Raw genomic sequence first — 20700 nt, 5'->3', positions numbered from 1 at the left:
GCCCACTCGGTAAGGAATGAGCCCGACATATGCTGACTTGCCAACAGGATTTAATCATGCAAAAAATAGCAGATTTCAGGAAACGCCAGGTAGACGCGTTTCTAGGGAAGGTGTGCGCTTTCATCAGTGCCGGTTCCCGTTTCCTTTTCAGAGCCTTGCACCTGGGGATATTTGAAGTGTCCTGAGCAGTCTCTGGCCACTCCTTCGTTGGTTCCTCCCCGCCTCTGCTCATGTGATGGGGCCAGAGGAATGCTGGTACAGCGAGTCCGATGTGTCAGCCCATCCAGTGAATGGCTGACAAATGCACAGTGGCTTGTCTCACTGCGTTGCACTCCTCCGTTTCCATCACACAAGAAGAATGATTTGCAGTGTCTGATGGGGCCCCTGCAGACACGCTGCAGCCTCCTTCCCCGAAGTGCGAGTCCCAGTCTAATGCCATGAGACCTCTCGGGGGGGTGAGAGCGCTGTAGTATTATACCGAGTCCAAAGTTCTGCTGACTTAGCGCCTCACACCAGATCAGGAGGGCATGCCGGTAGAGCCAGTGAAACAGCATACTGGCTATTTAAATGAACCAAACGCCCACTCGGTAAGGAATGAGCCCGACATATGCTGACTTGCCAGCAGGATTTAATCAAGCAAAAAATAGCAGAGTTCAGGAAACGCCAGGCAGACGCGTTTCTAGCGAAGGTGTGCGCTTTCATCAGTGCCGGTTCCCGTTTCCTTTTCAGAGCCTTGCACCTGGGGATATTTGAAGTGTCCTGAGCAGTCTCTGGCCACTCCTTCGTTGGTTCCTCCCCGCCTCTGCTCATGTGATGGGGCCAGAGGAATGCTGGTACAGCGAGTCCGATGTATATATATATATAACGCGTTTCACTCCTCTAGGGAGCTTATATATGACAAAGGCTGCTGCGTAGCAGAAACGAGTCTCTCCAGCCGCGGGGTCGAGGGAGACATGAGAAAATCAAGAACCCTTATCCATGCAGCCTCGAGTACGTGCCTTCTTCTGGAGCAGGAGTGTTTGTTGGATATGTATATATATATATATAGATATGTTTTCCAAATCCGCTCTGTGCGCGCTGAAAGTGGCCCCGAGGGAGGTGGCGCCAATGCCGGCCGAGCACGCCGGTATATAGACGTTCCAAAATCCCAAAGTAACGGTACTCTCAGATTGCACAAATAACGCAACTCCACTGCTGCTCCAAGGGTGTTTATTTTCCTAACAACATGTTTCGGCTGCGGACAGCCTTGTTCACGTTAGGACAAAACAGTGGTTATTCGCCCCGCTGATAAAGGAGGAAATATAGTGATTTTGGACCGAGATGCATACACCAGAGAGGCTTTAAGACAACTAGGTGATGATAAATATTACACCATTACCACTTATGACCTCTACAATGACAGTATATTGGTTCTTTGGGACAAACTTATCCAATGGAAAGATCAGGGCATTTTGGAGTGGGAGGAATTTAGGTACCTCAAGAACGACCACCCTATACTCCCGGTGATGTACCTACTTCCCAAACTCCATAAAAATGCAGTAGATCCCCCGGGGAGACCCATTGTGTCCTCGAGAGGGTGTGTCTCTGAACATGTATCCAAGTATGTTGACTTTTTTCTGAGAGATTGGGTACAAAACCTCCCGAGTTACATTAAAGATACAAAAGACTTCCTTAAAAAACTATCAGCTGTTCAATGGGAAGAAAACAACCTTTTGATCACTATGGATATACAATCCTTGTACACCATTATCGATCATAAACATGGCTTGGAAGCATGTGCTAGCTTCTTGGCAGGACGTTCACTTCGCTTCAAAGAACACAGCAAGATGCTGTTGGACATGATGTCTTATTGTTTATGTAACAATTTCTTTGTCTTTGATGGGGTTTTGTACAGACAAACCACTGGGACGGCGATGGGTTCATGCTTTGCTCCCAGCTTTGCGAACCTTTTTTTGGGGCACTGGGAGCAAAGCATCCACTCTGACCCAAGTCTTGCTGAATTTTGGCAATATGTCAATACATGGTGGCGTTATATTGACGACCTTTTTATGATTTGGAGAGGGTCTCTAGAAATGGCACAAGAATTTATGAAAAGACTTAACATGAATGAGTTGGATATTATACTCACTAGCAGCATTAGCAACACCATGGCAGAATATTTGGATGTGAAGGTTGAGGTGACAAATGGACAACTACAAACTTGCCTGTATAGGAAGGCCACTGCGGGCAACAGTGTTCTGCATGCCCTGAGCAGCCATCCAGAGACTCTGAAGTGGAGTATCCCCTTTGGAGAACTGCTCAGAGCCAAAAGAAATTGCAGCACTGATGTTGCGTATGAGCAAGTCAGCCTAGACATGATGACTAGATTCAGAGAAAGAGGCTATCCAGCCTGGGTGATAAAAAAGGCAAAATCCCGGGCGGATGGTATTCCTAGACTCGACACTCTAGAGGATAAGGCCCCAGAAACCATCTGTGAGGATGATCATACCCGTCTCATTCTCACGTTCAATACTGAATCGAAACAAATCCAAAAGATCATATCCAAGAATTGGAACATTCTCACTGCCGATAATGTGATCGGCAATGACATTTCCAGCAGACCACTCATAACATACAGAAAGGGGAGATCCATACGTGACATGGTGGTCAAAAGCGATATCACGGTTTACCCTAAAGTGCAGAACCTTGGGCTGGCAGGTTTTTTCCCCTGTGGACACTGCAAGGCGTGTAGATTCAGTACACATAAAAAAACTGTAGAGTACAATGGAATTAAAAAAGAACTTACTCAATTTCTGACATGCAGTACGAATTATGTCATTTATGTCATTGTTTATCCGTGTGGCCTGTGGTACATAGGCAGCAGTATCAAACAACCTAAAAATCGTGTCCTTGAACACTACCGGGCTATTTCCAACAACAACGATAAATACCCAGTAGCCAGACACTTTGCGGAGAAACATTTCTACAACCCTACACAGATGAGCTATCATGTTCTGGAACAAATGGAAAGAAATCCCCGGGGAGGAGATAGAACTCTCAAACTGAGGCAAAAAGAGTCTAAGTATATCATTGAATTTCAGAGTAAGGCCCCAGGAGGACTTAATCAAGATGAGGAGCTAGCAATACATCTCAGGGACTAATCCCTGGTCTGGGAGCCTGATACAGTTTAGTGCTCTGCCGTATTTTCAGGCTATTCATGTACTGTGTGCTCTCGTTTTCTCCTTTTCCCCGTATATTTGCACTGTTTATTTTATAATGATGTTCTTATTGAGTTTTTAACTGACATGTTCAGTTCTGATCTTGTGTTCTCTCATGTTTTTTATTTTTAGATTGGCACATAGCACGGGATTTTGCGATCACCTCACTCACTTGATGTTTCCCGATATATGAAAATTAGAACACTCCTATTCACGAGCACGACCTATTCTTTTTTGACATCACAACAGTTTCTGAACATCACGGTAGGCCCCGATGTGGGGCAACTTTATTATTTTTCAGGACTTGGTCTATTGGAACTTAGACTCTTTGTCATCTACATTGCACAACTGGATATCCACAGGATCTTATTGAGATTCTGTGTGGTTTTTTGCTTTTAAGCTTCGGACTCTAGTATTTTACAGACATAGAACTGATGACTGATGCATGCCTTTGGCTCCGCACCACATGGCAGGCAGAGGACCACATGTACCATTTTTGGAATGAACCTAATAATATATTATATACATATCCAATGTAACCTCCTATTTGGATAATTTACATTTTGTTTTAGCACACGACGTACTGACGTTCATGTACACATGTGTTAATCCTCACGGCACTTGTCGATCCATCAGATATTCATTGGCCTGGGCACACAATGCTTTTATGGTATGAGCAGGCTTGCATGGATCTGGCCTTTGACGTCTACAAAACTACCATCATAGCGGAGGCACTCCACGATATTTTAGGCATACTGATTAGGTGTGCACCGAGCGGTGTAGTCCTTTGTCGTTTGTAAAACTACCATTATGGCGGTGGTTTTCTTTTCGTTTCCTTTTCGTTTCCTTTTATTATTATTTTGGCAAGGATGGACAAGAACGGAAATTATGATTGCAACAAATTTGGCTTCCGAGACAGTATATACTCTAATACGAATTTTGTTTTAATGTAGAGTAATTTACACGAAGGCTTAATATGTGTGAAATGAAGTGAACAAACACGTATGATAAACCACGCAACAGTTTATTTTATTTTATTTAATCATGTTCATATATTCTTTGGGGTTCAGCGACCCGTCATGTAGATGAACACATTTGTTGTTACTGTTCCAAAATGGAGACGTTCTAAAGCGTGCAAGTCCTGTTTCTATGTTTATGTATTGTAACTTTATTAACCGTGGAAACTGAATGCAACCTAACGTGAACAAGGCTGTCCGCAGCCGAAACATGTTGTTAGGAAAATAAACACCCTTGGAGCAGCAGCGGAGTTGCGTTATTTGTGCAATCTGAGAGTACCGTTACTTTGGGATTTTGGAAAATATATATATAGATATATAAAAACTTGGACACACCCTTATATACAATCACTTAATACTTACCAAAATACTCAGATTCAAAACGCATATGCCTTTACCATTCATGCCTTTACAACGAAATTCGTTGTAAAGGCATGCTTTGCAATGGCATATGCGTGTAAAATGTTGTATTGCAATGGTAATGTGTTGTAATGGCATGTGTTGTAACGACTGCATTGTAGTGGTTGTTTCCCAACTCCAGTGATCGGCCCAAAGCAGCAGCAGATTCTATTTAAGGGCCGACATATACAAATAGGTATGACACATCAGCAGGATGTAGGATGCCAAGAGCCAAAGCAGCCCCAGAACCATCATGGCAAGAACAAAAACTCTCGCCCGAATGTCCTGGACGTATTGCAGAAGTGGGAAGGACTTCGGAGCAACTGTGTCCAGAATAACCCCAATAAGGAGAATCCTCCGCAACCGCCGCAAATGGGATTAAGGCTCACTGATAGACAACCCCAGGGTGGACATCAATGACACCACTATCTGTAGGTGGCTTAAGACTAGCTGTGGTGATCCTGCCTTCAGCAGCAAGTCTTCAAGGTATTGGAATACATGCATCCCCGACCTGCAAAGACGTGTCGCAACGACCAACACAATCTTCATAAAGAGGGCAATATATATATCCAAAGGGCAGTATGTTAAATTGGAAATGTTCTGACCCCACAACAAAGCCAAGGTGCTTCCTGTTGGACTGCAGGACTGGTACATGAAAGGATGCGTCCTGTAGGCCCCAAATCTGTCTTAGTTCCCTGTTTTTCTAGGGGGCTAAAAAAGTACAGGGAGTAACACCCCAGTTACATCATCCCTTCGTTTGAAAGAATAATGGCATTATCCGCTTATACTTGAAAGTTAACTACTGGATGTGGACAGGTGAATCCCGAAAGCGAAAAGCATAACTAACTTCAATAATTTGAAGGACCACAGGTCCGAGATGATAGAACCCAGTGAGGCAGGAAATGCTGGATTCTGCAGCCGTCTGGTCTCAGTAAGAAACTAGAGGGCGAGCTAAAGAGGTTTGGCAGAGATGTCTGGTGAATATGAGGATGAGGAGTGCTGCTGGTGTAGTTTGATTTACTTTTGCAACATCCCTGCCAACACCAAATGTATGGCTGAGAGGGTTGTCACTGGAAATATGCAAGACCCCTCGAGTATCTTCTGAACTTCCTCTATTGCTAATGGAACTGCTGAGCAGGGGAAATGAGCCCCAATGAGCAGGCAATAGCTATGCTGTCTTTAAACTTCTCTAAGGCTGTGTCAGTTCTCTCACCAAAGGCCCTAGATCCATCAGCGAGGGAGCCATAGCCACAGCACATACAACAATATGGACAACACCAAATAATATTAAAACTACAACGCTCATCTTAGTTGTATTCTTGTCCCGACAACCAATCCCTCGTATCAGTAGGTCACTGGATGTGAATGAACTACCTTAATTTGAAGACAACAGAAACTGAGATATTATGATGTTATGGATACATTACTGTGTACGAGATATGGGAAACTAAGTTATTTTGCTGGAATCTCTCAAAAATGTGCTCAGATGTGCCTTGCCCCAACATGTTAAGTTGTAAAATGAAAATACAGATGTCTATAGAAAAACTGAGTACCCTGTGATAAACTGACCATCAACCACCTCTCAACCATCTGTCCAAAACAGCTTTGGCCACCACCCCTGGACCATCATCTCATGTAAGGGACCGAGGTGTGATCAAGAACACACGCTTTTGCCTGATTCCTTAATTGAATCAAGTTACAAGAAGAGCCTTTTAAATGATGAGATGCCTAAGTTGAGTCTTCTTTTACGTACGATTCATCTAAAAGCACAAAGCCAAATAAGTAGCCACCAGTCCCAGCTAGACTACGCCAACCGTATAGATCTTGAAGCACCCTACAAAGTAATTTGGAAGCTATGGAGAATCCAGAACACTTCTCCAAAACAACTCCTTAACATCTGATAATTTATCTTTATCTGCACTTCAGTCTTTCCCTTGGTCAGACATACCTCAAAGCAAAATGCTTCGCACATCGCACCATTTATGGTACAGGTACAGACCTTGCTTCCTCATTCAAAACCTCTGTACCAATTCCAGACCTCTTTGATCTAGGCTATCTGCAATCTTAGGTGTCTCTTTCTTCAATCAATCTCGAACTGGAAGAAACTCATTCTCAGTCCAAATGACCAATATATGCAAAGGCAGGCAGGTGCAGTAGGTTGATACCCTATTTCAGCCTTTTTTCTGGAAAAAATAGCATTCCCACAATCTCCTAACCCCCATGCTGGAGGGTGATGATCATTTTCCCTGAGACAGATGTGTGCTCAGTTCTTCTCCACATAGCCATGTGAAGATGCACTGAGAAAGCTAGTTTCGAAATGATGTAATGGCCACCAAATAAAAATCTTCAAGCCTTCTTAGATAGACACATTCACATTGTTTTGCTAGCCAAAACAGCTGAATTGTTAACAGCAAAATGCCTGCCAGGACACCAAATACTTTTCAGTCAATCAGTAATTGTTTTGGGTTAAATATACGTATTGCAAACATTACAGATGTTTTGTAATATTCTGTTTCAATTTTCTGAAAAACTACCAGATTTACACCAAACCAAAAGAAGCACTTACATCAATCATTTTGGTTCAAATGTACTGAAAGGTTGTTTTACAAACATGTCCCATCACACAACAAAGATATAACTTCATGGTTGTCAGCAAGGCAAGACTCTCTAACACAAAGAACAGGTATAGAAGCAGTGGCAGCAAAAAAGGGAGGTGTAAACAACAGTGACCGGCAACAACAGTGCGTACTTCCTTTAACACAGAGAACATGCACAGCATGTGGAACAGCTATGCAATCTTCTCTCACATACAAAGAAGAATAACATATATGTGAAGGTTTTTCTTGGGTCTTTGACACAGTAGTGAAAAGGGTGAGGGGATGTGTGCATCATTCCTCACGTGTCCTTAGGTAAGGCCTGCAGGTTTTTTTGGACGAATGTTCCCACTGGAGGTTTCACTGGGAACTTTGGGGGATCTTCCCCACATAACTACTCCTCTTTCCTAAATTTGCAAACATCCAAATGAGTTTACTGCACTTCATTTGGAAAACCTGATTCACAGGGGTGAAAGAGGTCCAAAGTTACTTCCTATGAAATACACATTTCAACCTTTGTTAGAAAGGCACACATGTTGCCTCTCTGCACACACACACACAAAACAACACAATACATATGCATTACATGTGCTTAAGTTGGTGTAAGTCTGTTGAATCTGAAAGAATTGACAAGTTTCTATACTATTGTTTCCATAAATCGGTTTGTGACCTGTAATTTTTAACCTAGTGTCAACATTATAAAAACGGATGTTTCAATATTACTATGTACATAAATCAAGTTGTGCCCTGTAATTTTTAACCTGGACTGGGACATGATTGGCACAGAAGCTTTTTATAATCCTTTGCGCCATTCCACAAACTGATTAAAGGATTATGATGGACACAGACGGTCTTAACATTGTTATGTCCTAGAACCACTTGTTGTATAGCGTTTTAGGACCCTATTGTAATTTTTCCGATTCATGCCCTTATATAGATATAAAATACCGTATCCTTATATAGGCATAGAAATCATAACCATATTAAGACATAACTCAAGTAGTCCTAATACGGCTTGCCTACTTCCACCAGTTCCGAAAATCTACAACGATTTCTTGGAAAAACCCGCCTTCAGCAGTCAGGGACTTCCCCCTGCATGAATATTAAGTTATCCAAGAAATCATGGAGTTTTCAGAGAATTAAGTCTCTGATGACGTTCTTATGTCCAATCTTACGTCAAACCCGGCACCTTCAAGGTATAAATATGCCCACACTTGTCCAAACAAACACACGGTGGTTTGGAGCAGTTCGACTATCTACTTGCCCGACGCGCCCTGCTGCAGCAAGTGCCGAAGGAAGCCGATCCTCCAGCTGACACACTGAGAGACGCTGTCTTTTCTCTTGTCGAGAAATCCAGCTCCCGTGTTTCCAGGCTACCCTTGCGGGTTGCTGGGAAATCGAGTCCTGAGAGAGAGATACAAGACCTCCTACATTCTAAAACCAAGGTATGGAGCTGATTAGACCCTAAGAGAATTCTTGAAATAGATTCTTGGCAACTAATACTAAAACTAGGCTACACCTCACTTACTTCTTCCCTTGTACTAGACCTAGGTTAGGTACACCGGGGTAGGCGTATTTTAGAAGCACCAGTTGAGTACTTTTAGTCATTATTTATCACTGTATGTATTTTATACATTTTAGGTATCTTATGGCTTAGAAACCATATCATGCTTTTACAGTACTATTTTATAATACTCTTCGTATTATATGCTCTGTACTTTACAGCAAGTATTTTGCAGCAGTTCATTTCTTATGCTTGAGAAAGAAGACTGTTCAATAAATACCCTTTTATTGAAAACGCCCGTCTCTCTATTTCTCTGCACCTCTGGTGAAACGAAGCATGCACGATTGACTGAGTGAAATAACTATCTATCGTTTCCGCGACTCTAGAGATATATTTCTTATTCTTGGGAAACAAAGTTGTCATGTTTTAAGCAGTTGTCAGAAACTAATCCCTTCTTGTTTATTCGAGAAAGTTTCTAGTGACCTCTGAGCTAGCTGGCACACACACAATTGAGTTTAGTATATTTGGTAGAGACCTAGTTGACTTCAGTCCTACGTATAAACTACAGGATACACTATTCCAATGCGCAGAGCCTATTGGGAATATAGGAACTACACTGCATGGCGCCCGTTTGGTAAGGCGATAATTTAACGCTAGATACTAGAGTAACTCAGTTGTGCTTTTCACACAAACCCCTTTTTCCCGTAAAATACTCCAATAGACGTCTGAAGTGGGTTAAAGGATAAAATATCTGCTTTAAACTGAGTAGGACAAAAAACCTAACATTTTAGGGGCAAATTATGAGTCTAGCAGTCTTTGACCACCAGACTCACGGTGGCGGTCCTGCGGCCGCCTTATTACGATGCAGCTATTTCGACCACCACCGCTGCGCCAGGGAGCCACTGCCATGGGGATGCATTCAGGGGGGCACAGCATTGACTTCACAGTCCATGACGTTCTGGAACTTCTTTTTTCCGTTCCCACTGCGGTGCACGTTTTCAAGGCACCGCCGTGAGAACAGCAAAAGAGAAGCCCACCAAAAACAAGTTGTACTGGTATTCTGGCATGCAGGCCATGCATGGTTTTGGAGGTGCTGTGCCAGCACAAAGCAGGCGCAGCACCACCAAAGTCCTAATCAGGCCCTTCGTGTTCTGGAAGACACACTGCAGTCTCTGAAAAATGTTGTGTGACCATGAGTTAGCACTCCTCAAATGGATTGAGGTGAGCACACCTCAGTGCCAAGGGGCTTGGGGAAAGTGCATTTTTTCACCCCTTTCCGGTATACCAGAGGGATGAAAAAGGCACTTCAAAGAAAAGCCATAAAGCAGTATGATACCAGCACATGCACTGGCTTGCTCGCTCAAGGTATCAAACCGAATTCAAAATGTGGGTCATGAACAGCATTTAGCACAAATGAAAAGAAGCATTGGTAATGCCAATAGGTCTGACTTTAAATCAATGTTGTGCGGTAATGTGAAGCATTACAATTAAGTAGCATATATATTTGTGTGGAAGCAAAACCTGTAGAATAATATTAGTGTAGGTTAAAAGGTCAGGTAACGGTTCCACTCTCAAGCCAGATCTACAAATCCATGTAGGTTAATGACTGCCCTCCTCCCATCTGTGCTTCTGCCAGAAAGACAAACACCATAAATGATCTAGTTATCTAAGACACTTTTACAACATTACAATGTTATGTGTGCGCCCATAAAAATTGAAGCTCCGTCAGCTAGATAAATAAAGATAATGATCCCAGCTGCTGGAGGGCATTCCCTTTTTTGTGGAAGTACACAACTTCTGCTCAATCAAACCATGTACTCCTAACTCCCAAAATGTGAGAGGAGCCTAAGTCCCTCTCTACTGGGACTCACATAATTGTCGTGCAGCAGCTGCGCTGTCAAGTCAGACCATAAAAATACATTAACTGGCCAAAGTCAATTTCTTAGAGATTTATGGTTATGATAAATGAAAAAATGTGGGGGGGGTGGGATACTGAAGTAGGGCAGTTTTGCTAACCAGTGCAGCAATAACGCCACATCTGAACCCCAGTGCATGACAATTCAAATCAGCCATAAAATGAGTGAAGGCAAACCATTCACATTTTTTAAGCATGTCTCTGTTATCACTTTAAAATTCACCCTCTCCACTGAGCAATGGTGAAATAAGATGAGCACACACATCATACATGTCCCAAAGGACTGCTAAAAATTGAACACCTGGCTACGATGCCTTTACAAATACACGTTTTTCCCCAGTGTGTTGCCTGTGCAGGAAGATTCTTTATGTTGAAGGAGTTCCTGCATTTCAACACATTAACTTACTCTCTGTAAAACTGTAGTGTGTGGGAGTGCAACTGTACCGATAATTATGGTGTGTTATGTGGTGCCATTTCCCAGAAGTTAAATTGTCAGGGTTTTATTTTAGCTTTAATAATTTAACCAAAACAACATGTTTCCTGAGTGGGCCGGATCAAAGCCAGACTGTCATGAAAACTACTGGCTATGTAAATGATTTCCATTTAGAGTCACTGAATGTAAATGTATTTGGATTAGTCCTAGATTGGACAATCCTGTATATAAGCACACATAGGAGGGCCTTGAGAAAAAACCTAGAGACTAAATTACCAAATTGAATGCTCTTATATGCAAAAATTAAAAAGATGAGGGCCAGGTATGATGGTAATTCCTGATTGTTCTTAGTGAATTCCAACGTTAGGATGCCCAGTGGTTTGGTTACTGTCTGTGGCAGTTAGCTTTCAGCAGCAGGAAACTTAAGTTTCAAGTTTCTCCTATTTCTCCCCCATCTGTCCCTTCACCAAATCTAATTTGGACTACAGCACTCTGATCTGAACCCGGCCAGAAAAGGGAGGACTTTCAATTTCATCCTATGTTTCTAAATCGTTTTTACAAACATCCACCCTCCCATCCAACAGGGGAAAGGAAAACATAAAAATTCTCAGTGGGAAAACTTCTTAGGATAATAAGGATAAAATATACCAGTACACTGAGGCAATTGAATTTGTGGTGTGGGCTATAAAGGTTAATGTTACACAATTGTCATAAGCTCCTTCAGAGGCTCCCAAACTTCCCAAGAATCCTCATTCACATTTTCAACCAAAATGAAACCTGACCCAATTCAGTGCCACACCATATAGATCCAAACATCCACATTACCAGCACAGATAGATGTCCAGCGAGCCACTCATTCATCCATCCATCCACATTGGATGGATGTTCTAACAACATCACAGACCACGACATGGAGAAATGAAAAATATCCATGAGACCACTGTGGAAAAACACAGCCGTGCAGCAGAAGAAGCCCCTCCTACTCTGTATTCTAGGCTCCCCGACACGCTGCAAGTACAAGATGGATAGCATTAGCATGCAAGATCATGCCAAGAGACACCAAGGTAGCCAGGGAGACACAATACTAGATGGGTGATCTCATGTTTCTGGGACTTCTTTTTGCAAACCACTGTGATTTAATGCTTTTATCCAATAGGTCCAATAGAAGAGCAACAATTCTACAATTCCCTGAAAGCCTTAGGTTGTCATACTAAATGGACTGGCCCACAGAACCATGTGATCACCCTACATATCCTAACTTTCTGGCGATGGACAGCAGCGGGGAGGGTCTCACCGCCAGCAGACGTGGCACAAAGAGGCGGTGCCCCATGCCAAGCAGTTCCAGCACGCGGCAGGCGTACTCGTTCACCAAGGTGTTCCTCTCCTCCTGCAGCTCCTGGGTCTTCTTTATAGGAGGTGCTAGCTGGTCAGCCGCAGGCGGCAATGGGCACGGGAGCCCTTCTTCCATCAGCTTGGTCTGGAGCGAGGCAAGTACCTCACTACTACTCTAAAAGGTAAGGTGGGCCCGCCACTTTCTCAACTTTGTGCGACGGATGGGAGGCTTCTCCAAAAGTGGCCGAATTAAAGTGGCTGAAGGAATGAATGCTGCTCTGGATTCACCCATCCACTGCTCTGCACGACAACAACAGATACCAGAGACTGACACAGTGGACAGAGATGGAGCCAGCAACAGAGATGGAGCCAAAAAGAGTCCAGTTACTCCCCTCGCTCTAAAAAGAAGTCCAACAAGTAGTCCAAAAAAAACAGTTGGCCAATGGTTGCTTGGTTTGTTGCCTACTGGATAAAAAAGTCTCTGGCAAGCTGAAATTGTGATGGGGCACCACTGGATTTTGGCCCACCCCAAAGTGGCCTAGCAGCAGTGGCCAAGGTTGCCCAATGTAGCAATTCAATGCATCCAAACTCACGCCATCAACTACAGCCCTGTCCAAGAAATAGGGACTGGATGAAGGTGGCCCTCTCTGTCCGGAGCTTCGAGACAACCCCAGAAACCGGTTTGAGGTACAAGAAGACGCAATGGGCTGGGACCGTCCTCTGCATGTGGTGCCTTCAGATACCCCCTGAAACCAAACTGAGGTCCAGGGAAGGTGGGCGGTGGCAACACGACGAGTCTTGACTTCCTCCGTCAATAGGGGGTCGACACGGATCCTCTAACTTGTTCCAGAAAGTGGGGTTGGTTTAACGAGATCACTGCTGCCTTCCGTCACCCACAAAACATGCCCGTGATCCAAGGAAGGAAACGTGCGGGGCCAGCCCGTGGTCCAAGGAATGGAAGCTGGGTGGGGACAGGACTCAGCCGTGGACGGGGATGATCCTCGATAGAGGCCGTCGGAGGGGTCACCGGTGCACTGTCCGGTCCAGCGGGTGACCGAGGCTCAGGAGGTGTCCGGGGCGCGCCAGGGCTCCGCGGGGGCCGGGCACCCGTGCACCCGGCAGGACAGGCAGCAGAGCGGCGGCCGCTGCCCAGCTTCAAGCGCGCAGGGAAGGATGAGCTCATCGGGCCCGGGAGCGCGCGCGCCGCCGCCGCCTCGCGCTCCGGAGCCAGCACGACAGACAGGGTGGGCGCGGGGGGAGGAGGGCTGGGGCAGGCAGGCAGTAGGTGGAGGGCTGCGAGGACGGCCCCGGGGGACGCCGAGCCCAGGCACGGCATCAACGGGGCACTTCTACATTAAGCCGCCATCCTAAGGGTCTGCTGGAGCTCGAGAATGGCATTATTCAGCTATTTCGGACACTTGTTTTATTAGCCTATAAAGGATAAAAGGAATCAGCGCTCTAGACAGTGGGATACACACTGCGCTCTTTCGCAGAGGTACCCACTGGGCTGCACCTACAGATGACAGAAATATATCTACGTCAGGGGTATTAAACCCACAGGGCATGGTCCCGGAGAAATTTTACAGATCTCGCCAGCATGTGCAACTATAACATGTGAACTGCACGTTACACTTACATCTATGCAGTTGGTGCATTAATCCACTGAGCAATCTACCCCTTGCCCTTCCCACCCAGTGCTTTAATCCCCATTGAGATATATTGAAGCAAATGCAATTTCAGGCAGAAGACAGCTAAAAGTAAGTCATTTTGGCTTAAGAAATCGCGAGTCTCCCGCATGAATCGGGTATATTGGCATGTCTGAAAACATACAAACAGGGTGGCTTCACAGGATAACCGCCCTTTGCCACAGCCTACACGGAGAACAGGAAAAACCAGGACTCTCAGGATACACTTGACGAAAAAGGAGTGAAATGACTTACACCGCAGAGCCCAAGAGGAGGGCAGGGGGGCAACAGTTCCACACCAGGTTCAACCGGAATAGAAACGAGAAGGGCAGCTGAGAAATACTCCGAGCAAATAATGCCTATGTCAGACCCACCCAGGAGTGATATCTGCCGTGGTCTGGATGTAAGTCGGAAGATGCTTGTGGGGTATGATCGTTCGGTTGACATCCTTGCACCTTCTCACCTCATCAGTGTGGCAGGATGAGCCCTTAACTTTCTTGCACTTACTGTTTGTCTTCAACCGACTGAAACACTTTGAGCAGGAATAGCTCTAGGACTTCACATGGCACCAGCTTCTTGAACGAAATTGCAAGAGGCCTCTGGACTCGGAGTGAAAACTGGACTTATGTTTTGACAGCATGTTTGTCAATGTCAATTTAGAGTTTTGCCTCCTGATCCTAGATCACCGTTGTGTGCATAAGGGCACATTTATTTAGTGACTACGAGTCATAACCTGAGCGGAGTAACAAAGACACAAATAATGCAAGTTTGTGACCAACATCTGCTTCCTGCCTTCGTGGAATGGGTTGAGTCTTGTAGATTTGGTGGGAAACCTCATTCCTGGCACACCTCAGAGGTACATTTTGGAGTAATCACAAAACTGACAAATTTGGGAGCATAACTCAGGATCTGTGTCAATGGCGCAGAAATAAAGGAACTGATGTCAGGGCATAAGCTGGAGGCTTACATCTCATATGCAGCTATGTGCCATCACTTCTGAGGTAATATGGAGTCACCGTGGCTGATCCAGTCTGGTGCCCAAGGCTAGTAAAAAGGTGAAGAATCTGTAGTTATAAGTATATATGAGAAACAGTTTTTTTACCACCCACCTCTATCCTTTTTGTAAAATGTGCATGGACTTCCAATAACAGGAGCTTTTCTTTGAAGCCAGAATAGAATGCTAAGATCTGCTTGAAGGGTGCATGGGAGCCCTACTCAAGGTATGGGCAATAGCAATATAATGATTCCCTATAAGAAGGCCACCCCTCAAGACTTGACAATCTTTTGTCCTTAAGCCACTGCCACCATCCATTACTCCTGTAAGGAGCTGATTTCAAGGATCCCAAGGGTTGAAATACGAATTGGTTCAGTTCAAACATATATCAGTCTGTCCATGAAGAGAGCTGATTAAAACGCGCTGTTACACGATTGGCTGCAAGCACAAACTCAAAATAAAACTCTTCTTTGTTTCTGAAGGCAGACTCCTGTCCACCCCCTGCAATTTTTTTAATACCTGGATCAAGAGTCAGTATTTGAAGACTGACACCCTAATGACATTCATGGACCTGAAGTGGGATGTGTGCTGCCCAATCCCCATCAGCTAAAACTAAGCTGGCCCAAAGTAGCTTCTCGGGTTGAACACAAAAGGCTTGCCTGATCATCAGTGGAGGTCTGCAGTCTGAAAGTACCGTTCACTGACCAGCAATATGATTACTCCCAGATCAGCATAATTTAAGGGTCAGCTTGAATGCAAACCAAGAACAGATCGGCCAAAGTGGAGTACTGTACAAGTTTATCGAAAGATAATGACCAAGTGCAGACAAGCTACCCATAGTAATGAAGTTGCTTGTTGGGCATATTTTCCTTTCAGTGCTTAAAACGTGTATATTGTGGAATTTTATTAAAATCAATGTCCTAGCCTAGTGCATAAAACGTGTATAGCTGTAACTATAACAGTACAATAATTATACAGTACAATAACAGTACAGTAACTATAAAACAAGCATTTGCAATGCAGTCGGTCTAGCCTTTGGGACCTTATATGCATCATGCTATGCAGCATATTAGCCTGGGTACTGAAACATTCACTGTTCTTTAACATGGAGGGAAAGTGAGCACCAAACTGTGTGACGCGCCAGGTATGGGAACACATGGAGAGAAATATTGTCTTTCAGCGGGTATGGTATAGTCCAAAGCTCTGGTTTTTAATATAAAATCAAGGCCTTCGTTGGTCATATCACTGAAAATACAAGATTTGAAAAAAATATTATTCTCTACGGGTGCTCGTGGAAGACAGTTTCTATGGACTGGAATCTAGAGAATGCTAAAGCAATTCTGGTATTTTACTGACCTCTGCTGATCATTTTCTATCAAGACAGTTAAATAGAGGCAGTTGAACAGAAAAAAAGTCCCTAAGCGGAAGCAGACAAGTCCTAGGGATGATTTCCAGAGCCCACAAAGTACATACAGATATAAGTATATACTAAAGTATATACAAGAGATCTTGAATGCTCGACCTAAACAAATAATGAAAAGAATAATAAACAGAATATTAAACAGAATAGCACCATTGGTTCAGAATTCTCTTTCATGAAAAGGTGGAGTCTATCTCTTGCCTTTAGCTAAGCTGTCTTAGAAACAGAAGGTGCCTGTGTGAGCTTTTAAGGTGGCCTCTCACCCACATATTTTAGCTGAACAACAGAAGTACTGTTATGTGGGAAGAAGGTCATTGTCTATCTCTGCTCAGTAGCTAAGTTGTCTCAGCAAGCTGATGAGGCCAGGCTGCTCAGAGATATCAGCCTAAGGCCTTCACAAAGGGTGTTTACAGCTTCTGCTTGTTCGATCTGGGGTCCTAGGTAGTTGAAGATTTCATCTAAGATTTCTACTTGTCTGTACCTGGCTTAAATATACTTTTCATATTACTTTGAAAAGGACAGGCCTCACATCGAATGAAGACAAATGGAAGAATTAACATATTGATCTTGTTGTACCTTAATTTTAATCTATAATGCATTATAAAGCATGTGAGTACATATATGATTTATAGCTGAACTTTTAAACTAGGAATAAGAAAATGTGCAAATATTACTAAATGCAACAAGCATTTACAAATGAAAAATGCATACTCCAATAAAGGTATATATAGAATATATGAAATGCAGTGGGTGGGTACATAAGAAGAAAAATGCGATACTACATTAGAGGGTCTTCATTGGCCACCATTAAGGTCCAGCAACCAATAGCTCTTGCAACTGATTTGGTTATCGTGAACATTGACTGTTTTCTGAGAATCTAGATTTTCTCTCCCCCACAGCCCCTAAACCTAAGCACAGTGGACACAGACCGGAAGGACCATCCATTGGAACAACACTTACAAAAGCTGGTGCAGTGAAGCCACAGACCATAAACATGCCTGGTACTTTTAAACCATAAAACAGATTAGCACGAACCTAAGGTGCCAGAAAATGCATAGCATGATGATTGGATTTCGGGACCTGAGCCTGTTAAACATTCTGAAACCTCCGAAATTTGACCAAAATATGTCGGAGACCCAAGTCACCCTGCAGGGCTCCCAAGAAGTCTGAGAGGTTCCAAGATATCTGCTATTTTGCCTCTCATACTTTCTGTCTGTAACCATGAGCCAAGGAGATTCTAGGCCTAATGCACAAGTTACTTACCTTCGGTAACAATATATCTGTAAGAAACAGTAGTTAGTATTAGATTCCTTACCTTAGAATATCCCCAGGCGTCAGACTGGATCCGGAAACTTTTGCGTAGCAGTACCCTTGCGCGTCGGTATGCGTCGTCTGCTGCTCCGCGTCCGTCATCGGCGTCGTTGGCGCCGGAATGACGTCGCCGGAGTACTTGGACACCGCCCTCGCGCGCTGACGTCAGTTCTTATACACAGCTTTTCCGCACCAGAAACGCAGAGCCATGATAAAAACCAACACTGGTGCCATGAAACTAGGGCCCTGAAAGGGGATGACCTTAACCCTAGATATCGGTTCGCAGAATGGGGAGGACCGGTGGGGCGGTAAGGAATCTAATACTAACTACTGTTTCTTAAAGATATATCGTTACCGAAGGTAAGTAACTTGTGCATCTGAAAGAAACAGGTTAGTATTAGATTCCTTACCTTAGAATAGATACCCCAGCAATACCAACCCCGGTGGTGGGTCTGCGAAACAATGATCACACCAGAAAGTCCTGGAGGACGGAACGGCCAAAGAAGCCATCCCTCCGCACTTGGCTGTCCAGGCAGTAGTGTCTTGCGAACGAGTGCAGCGAGGCCCACGTAGCTGCCTGACAGATGTCCTGCAAGGGGACTCCCCGGCCCAGGGCAGTAGTAGCCGCTGTGGCCCGAGTGGAATGGGCCCTCAGCCCAACAGGAGGCTCCTTCTTAGCCAAAGAGTAGCATGCCTTGATGCACAACACGACCCACAGAGAGATGGTCCGTTTGTGCACCGCCCGACCCTTCTTAGCGCCCACGTGACCAACAAAGAGTTGGTCATCCACCCGGAACTGGCATGTGCGAACCAGATAGTATGACAGCGCACGTTTTGGGTCCAGACGGTGGAGCCGCTCTTCCTCTTTAGAGGGATGCGGAGGCGGAAAGAAGGTGGGCAAGGTGATGGACTGCCCGATGTGAAAGGCTGTGACTACCTTGGGCAGGAAAGAGGGTCTTGTCCGCAACACAACCTTGTCCGGATGGACAGAAAGGAAAGGAGGTTGAGAGGAAAGAGCCTGGAGCTCACTCACTCTCCTGGCAGAGGTGATGGCAACCAGGAAAGCAGTCTTAAGTGTAAGAAGACGGAAAGGACAGTTATGAAGCGGCTCAAAAGGAGCGCACATCAGTAAGTCAGAACCAGGTTCAAGTCCCACTGGGGCATCACAAAAGGAACAGGGGAACATATGAGTGATGCCCTACAAGAATCTGTCAATAATCGGGGACTTGAACAAAGAAGGCTGATCAGGTAGCCTCAAGAAGGCGGAAAGGGCAGAAAGGTAGCCCTTGATAGTGCCCAGAGCAGAGCCCTGCTGGGCAAGAGAAAGAAGGAAGAGGAGAACCTCAGAAAGGGGGGCAGAGAGTGGGTCCACAGCCTTTGCTGTGCACCATGCCACAAATCTGTTCCACCTGCAGGCGTATACCGACTTTGTGGAGGGACGCCTGGCTGCCAGAATCACATTACAAACTTCAGGAGGCAAGTCAAATGGCCTCAACTGTCTCCGCTCAATCTCCAAGCATGGAGGTGGAGACTGGACAGGTTCGGGTGGAGGACCGTCCCCTGCTGCTGCGACAGAAGGTCCTCCTGAAGAGGCAGACGAATCGGGGGATCGACAGACATGCTGAGTAGCTCTGGATACCAATATCTTCGTGCCAGTCCGGAGCCACAAGGATAACTTGGGCCCTGTCGCGCCGGATCTTCTTCAGCACTCTGGGCAGAAGTGGTATAGGCGGAAAGGCGTACAACAGACCGCAGCTCCACTCGTGATGAAAAGCGTCTCCGAGCGAGTGCTGCCTTGGAAATTCCAAAGCGCAGAACTGATGACATTGCGCGTTCTCTTCTGTGGCGAACAGATCTGACAAAGGCTCTCCCTACTGCTGAAAGGAGCCTTGCGCCACGTCCGAGTTCAGACGCCATTCGTGATCCATCATGTCGGCTGAGTTCGTCCGCCCTGGCGTTCAGGGAACCTGCCAGGTGTTGAACCACCAGGGTCACGCCCTGATGTTCCAGCCATTGCCAGAGGCGCAGAGCCTCCTGGCATAGGGTCCACGACCCCACCCGCCCTGTTTGTTGCAGTACCACATGGCGGTGGTGTTGTCCGTGAACACCTGCACTACACTCCCCCGGACAGAGGGGAGGAAGGCCTTCAGTGCAAGCCGGATCGCCCGCAGCTCCAGAAGGTTGATGTGGAGCCGGGACTCCGCCGGAGACCAGAGGCCTCGGATCTCCGCCTCTCTCATGTGGCCCCCCCCCCAGCCCTGGAGGGACTCGTCCGTCACAACTACTTGCTCCGGTTGGGGTAGGGAGAGGGATCTGCCGCTGACCCAATCGCGGTCCGTGAGCCACCACTGCAACTGTCTTGCAGTGCCCTCCGAGATCAAGACATGGTCGGACAAGTTGCCCTGATGCTGGGCCCACTGAAACTTCAGGTCCCACTGCAGAGCCTGCATCCGCCACCGGGCGTGATGCACCAGAAGGATGCAGGAGGCCATCAGCCCCAGAAGCCGCAGCGTCAACCTGACCGAGACTCGGGATAACGGCTGAAAGATCGGAATCAGAGCCTGAATATCCGGAACCCTCTGTTCGGGAGGATAAACCCGAAACTGCGCAGAGTCTAGAACTGTTCCAATGAAGAGGAGCTTCTGAGAGGGACACAGGTGTGACTTCGGCACATTGATGGAGAACCCCAGCAGGTGCAGGAGGTCGGCCGTAGTCTGGAGGTGGCTGCTGACTGTCTGGGGCGAGCCCACCTTCAACAACCAGTCGTCGAGGTAGGGGAAGACTGAAACCCCTAACCTGCGCAGATGAGCTGCGACTACCGCCATCACTTTCGTGAACACCCGTGAGGCGCTGGTACGGCCGAAGGGGAGCACGGTAAACTGAAAGTGCTTGTGGCCTAC

The 20700-nt window shown here is 45.6% G+C and overlaps 1 protein-coding gene across 3 annotated transcripts in view; it reads right to left on the bottom strand.

Annotated features, from left to right (window-relative positions):
- RABGAP1L (RAB GTPase activating protein 1 like) overlaps positions 1-20700 on the bottom strand; it is a 1373174-nt gene that overhangs the window by 235931 nt on the left and 1116543 nt on the right. Inside the window, exon 1 of one of the 3 annotated variants that reach the window (XM_078641767.1) lies at positions 12353-12638. The exons of the other annotated variants lie outside the window; for them this stretch is intronic. Coding sequence (XP_078497893.1) covers positions 12353-12526 — 174 coding nt within the window. The 5' untranslated portion in view covers positions 12527-12638. Of the gene's footprint in view, positions 1-12352; positions 12639-20700 lie in introns of those variants that run through there. 3 annotated transcript variants of the gene reach the window in all.

The sequence above is a fragment of the Lissotriton helveticus genome, chromosome 1_1 (assembly GCF_964261635.1).
Source record: "Lissotriton helveticus chromosome 1_1, aLisHel1.1, whole genome shotgun sequence".
Taxonomy (NCBI): Eukaryota; Metazoa; Chordata; class Amphibia; order Caudata; family Salamandridae; genus Lissotriton; species Lissotriton helveticus.
This window is presented reverse-complemented; position numbering and strand designations above follow the sequence as displayed.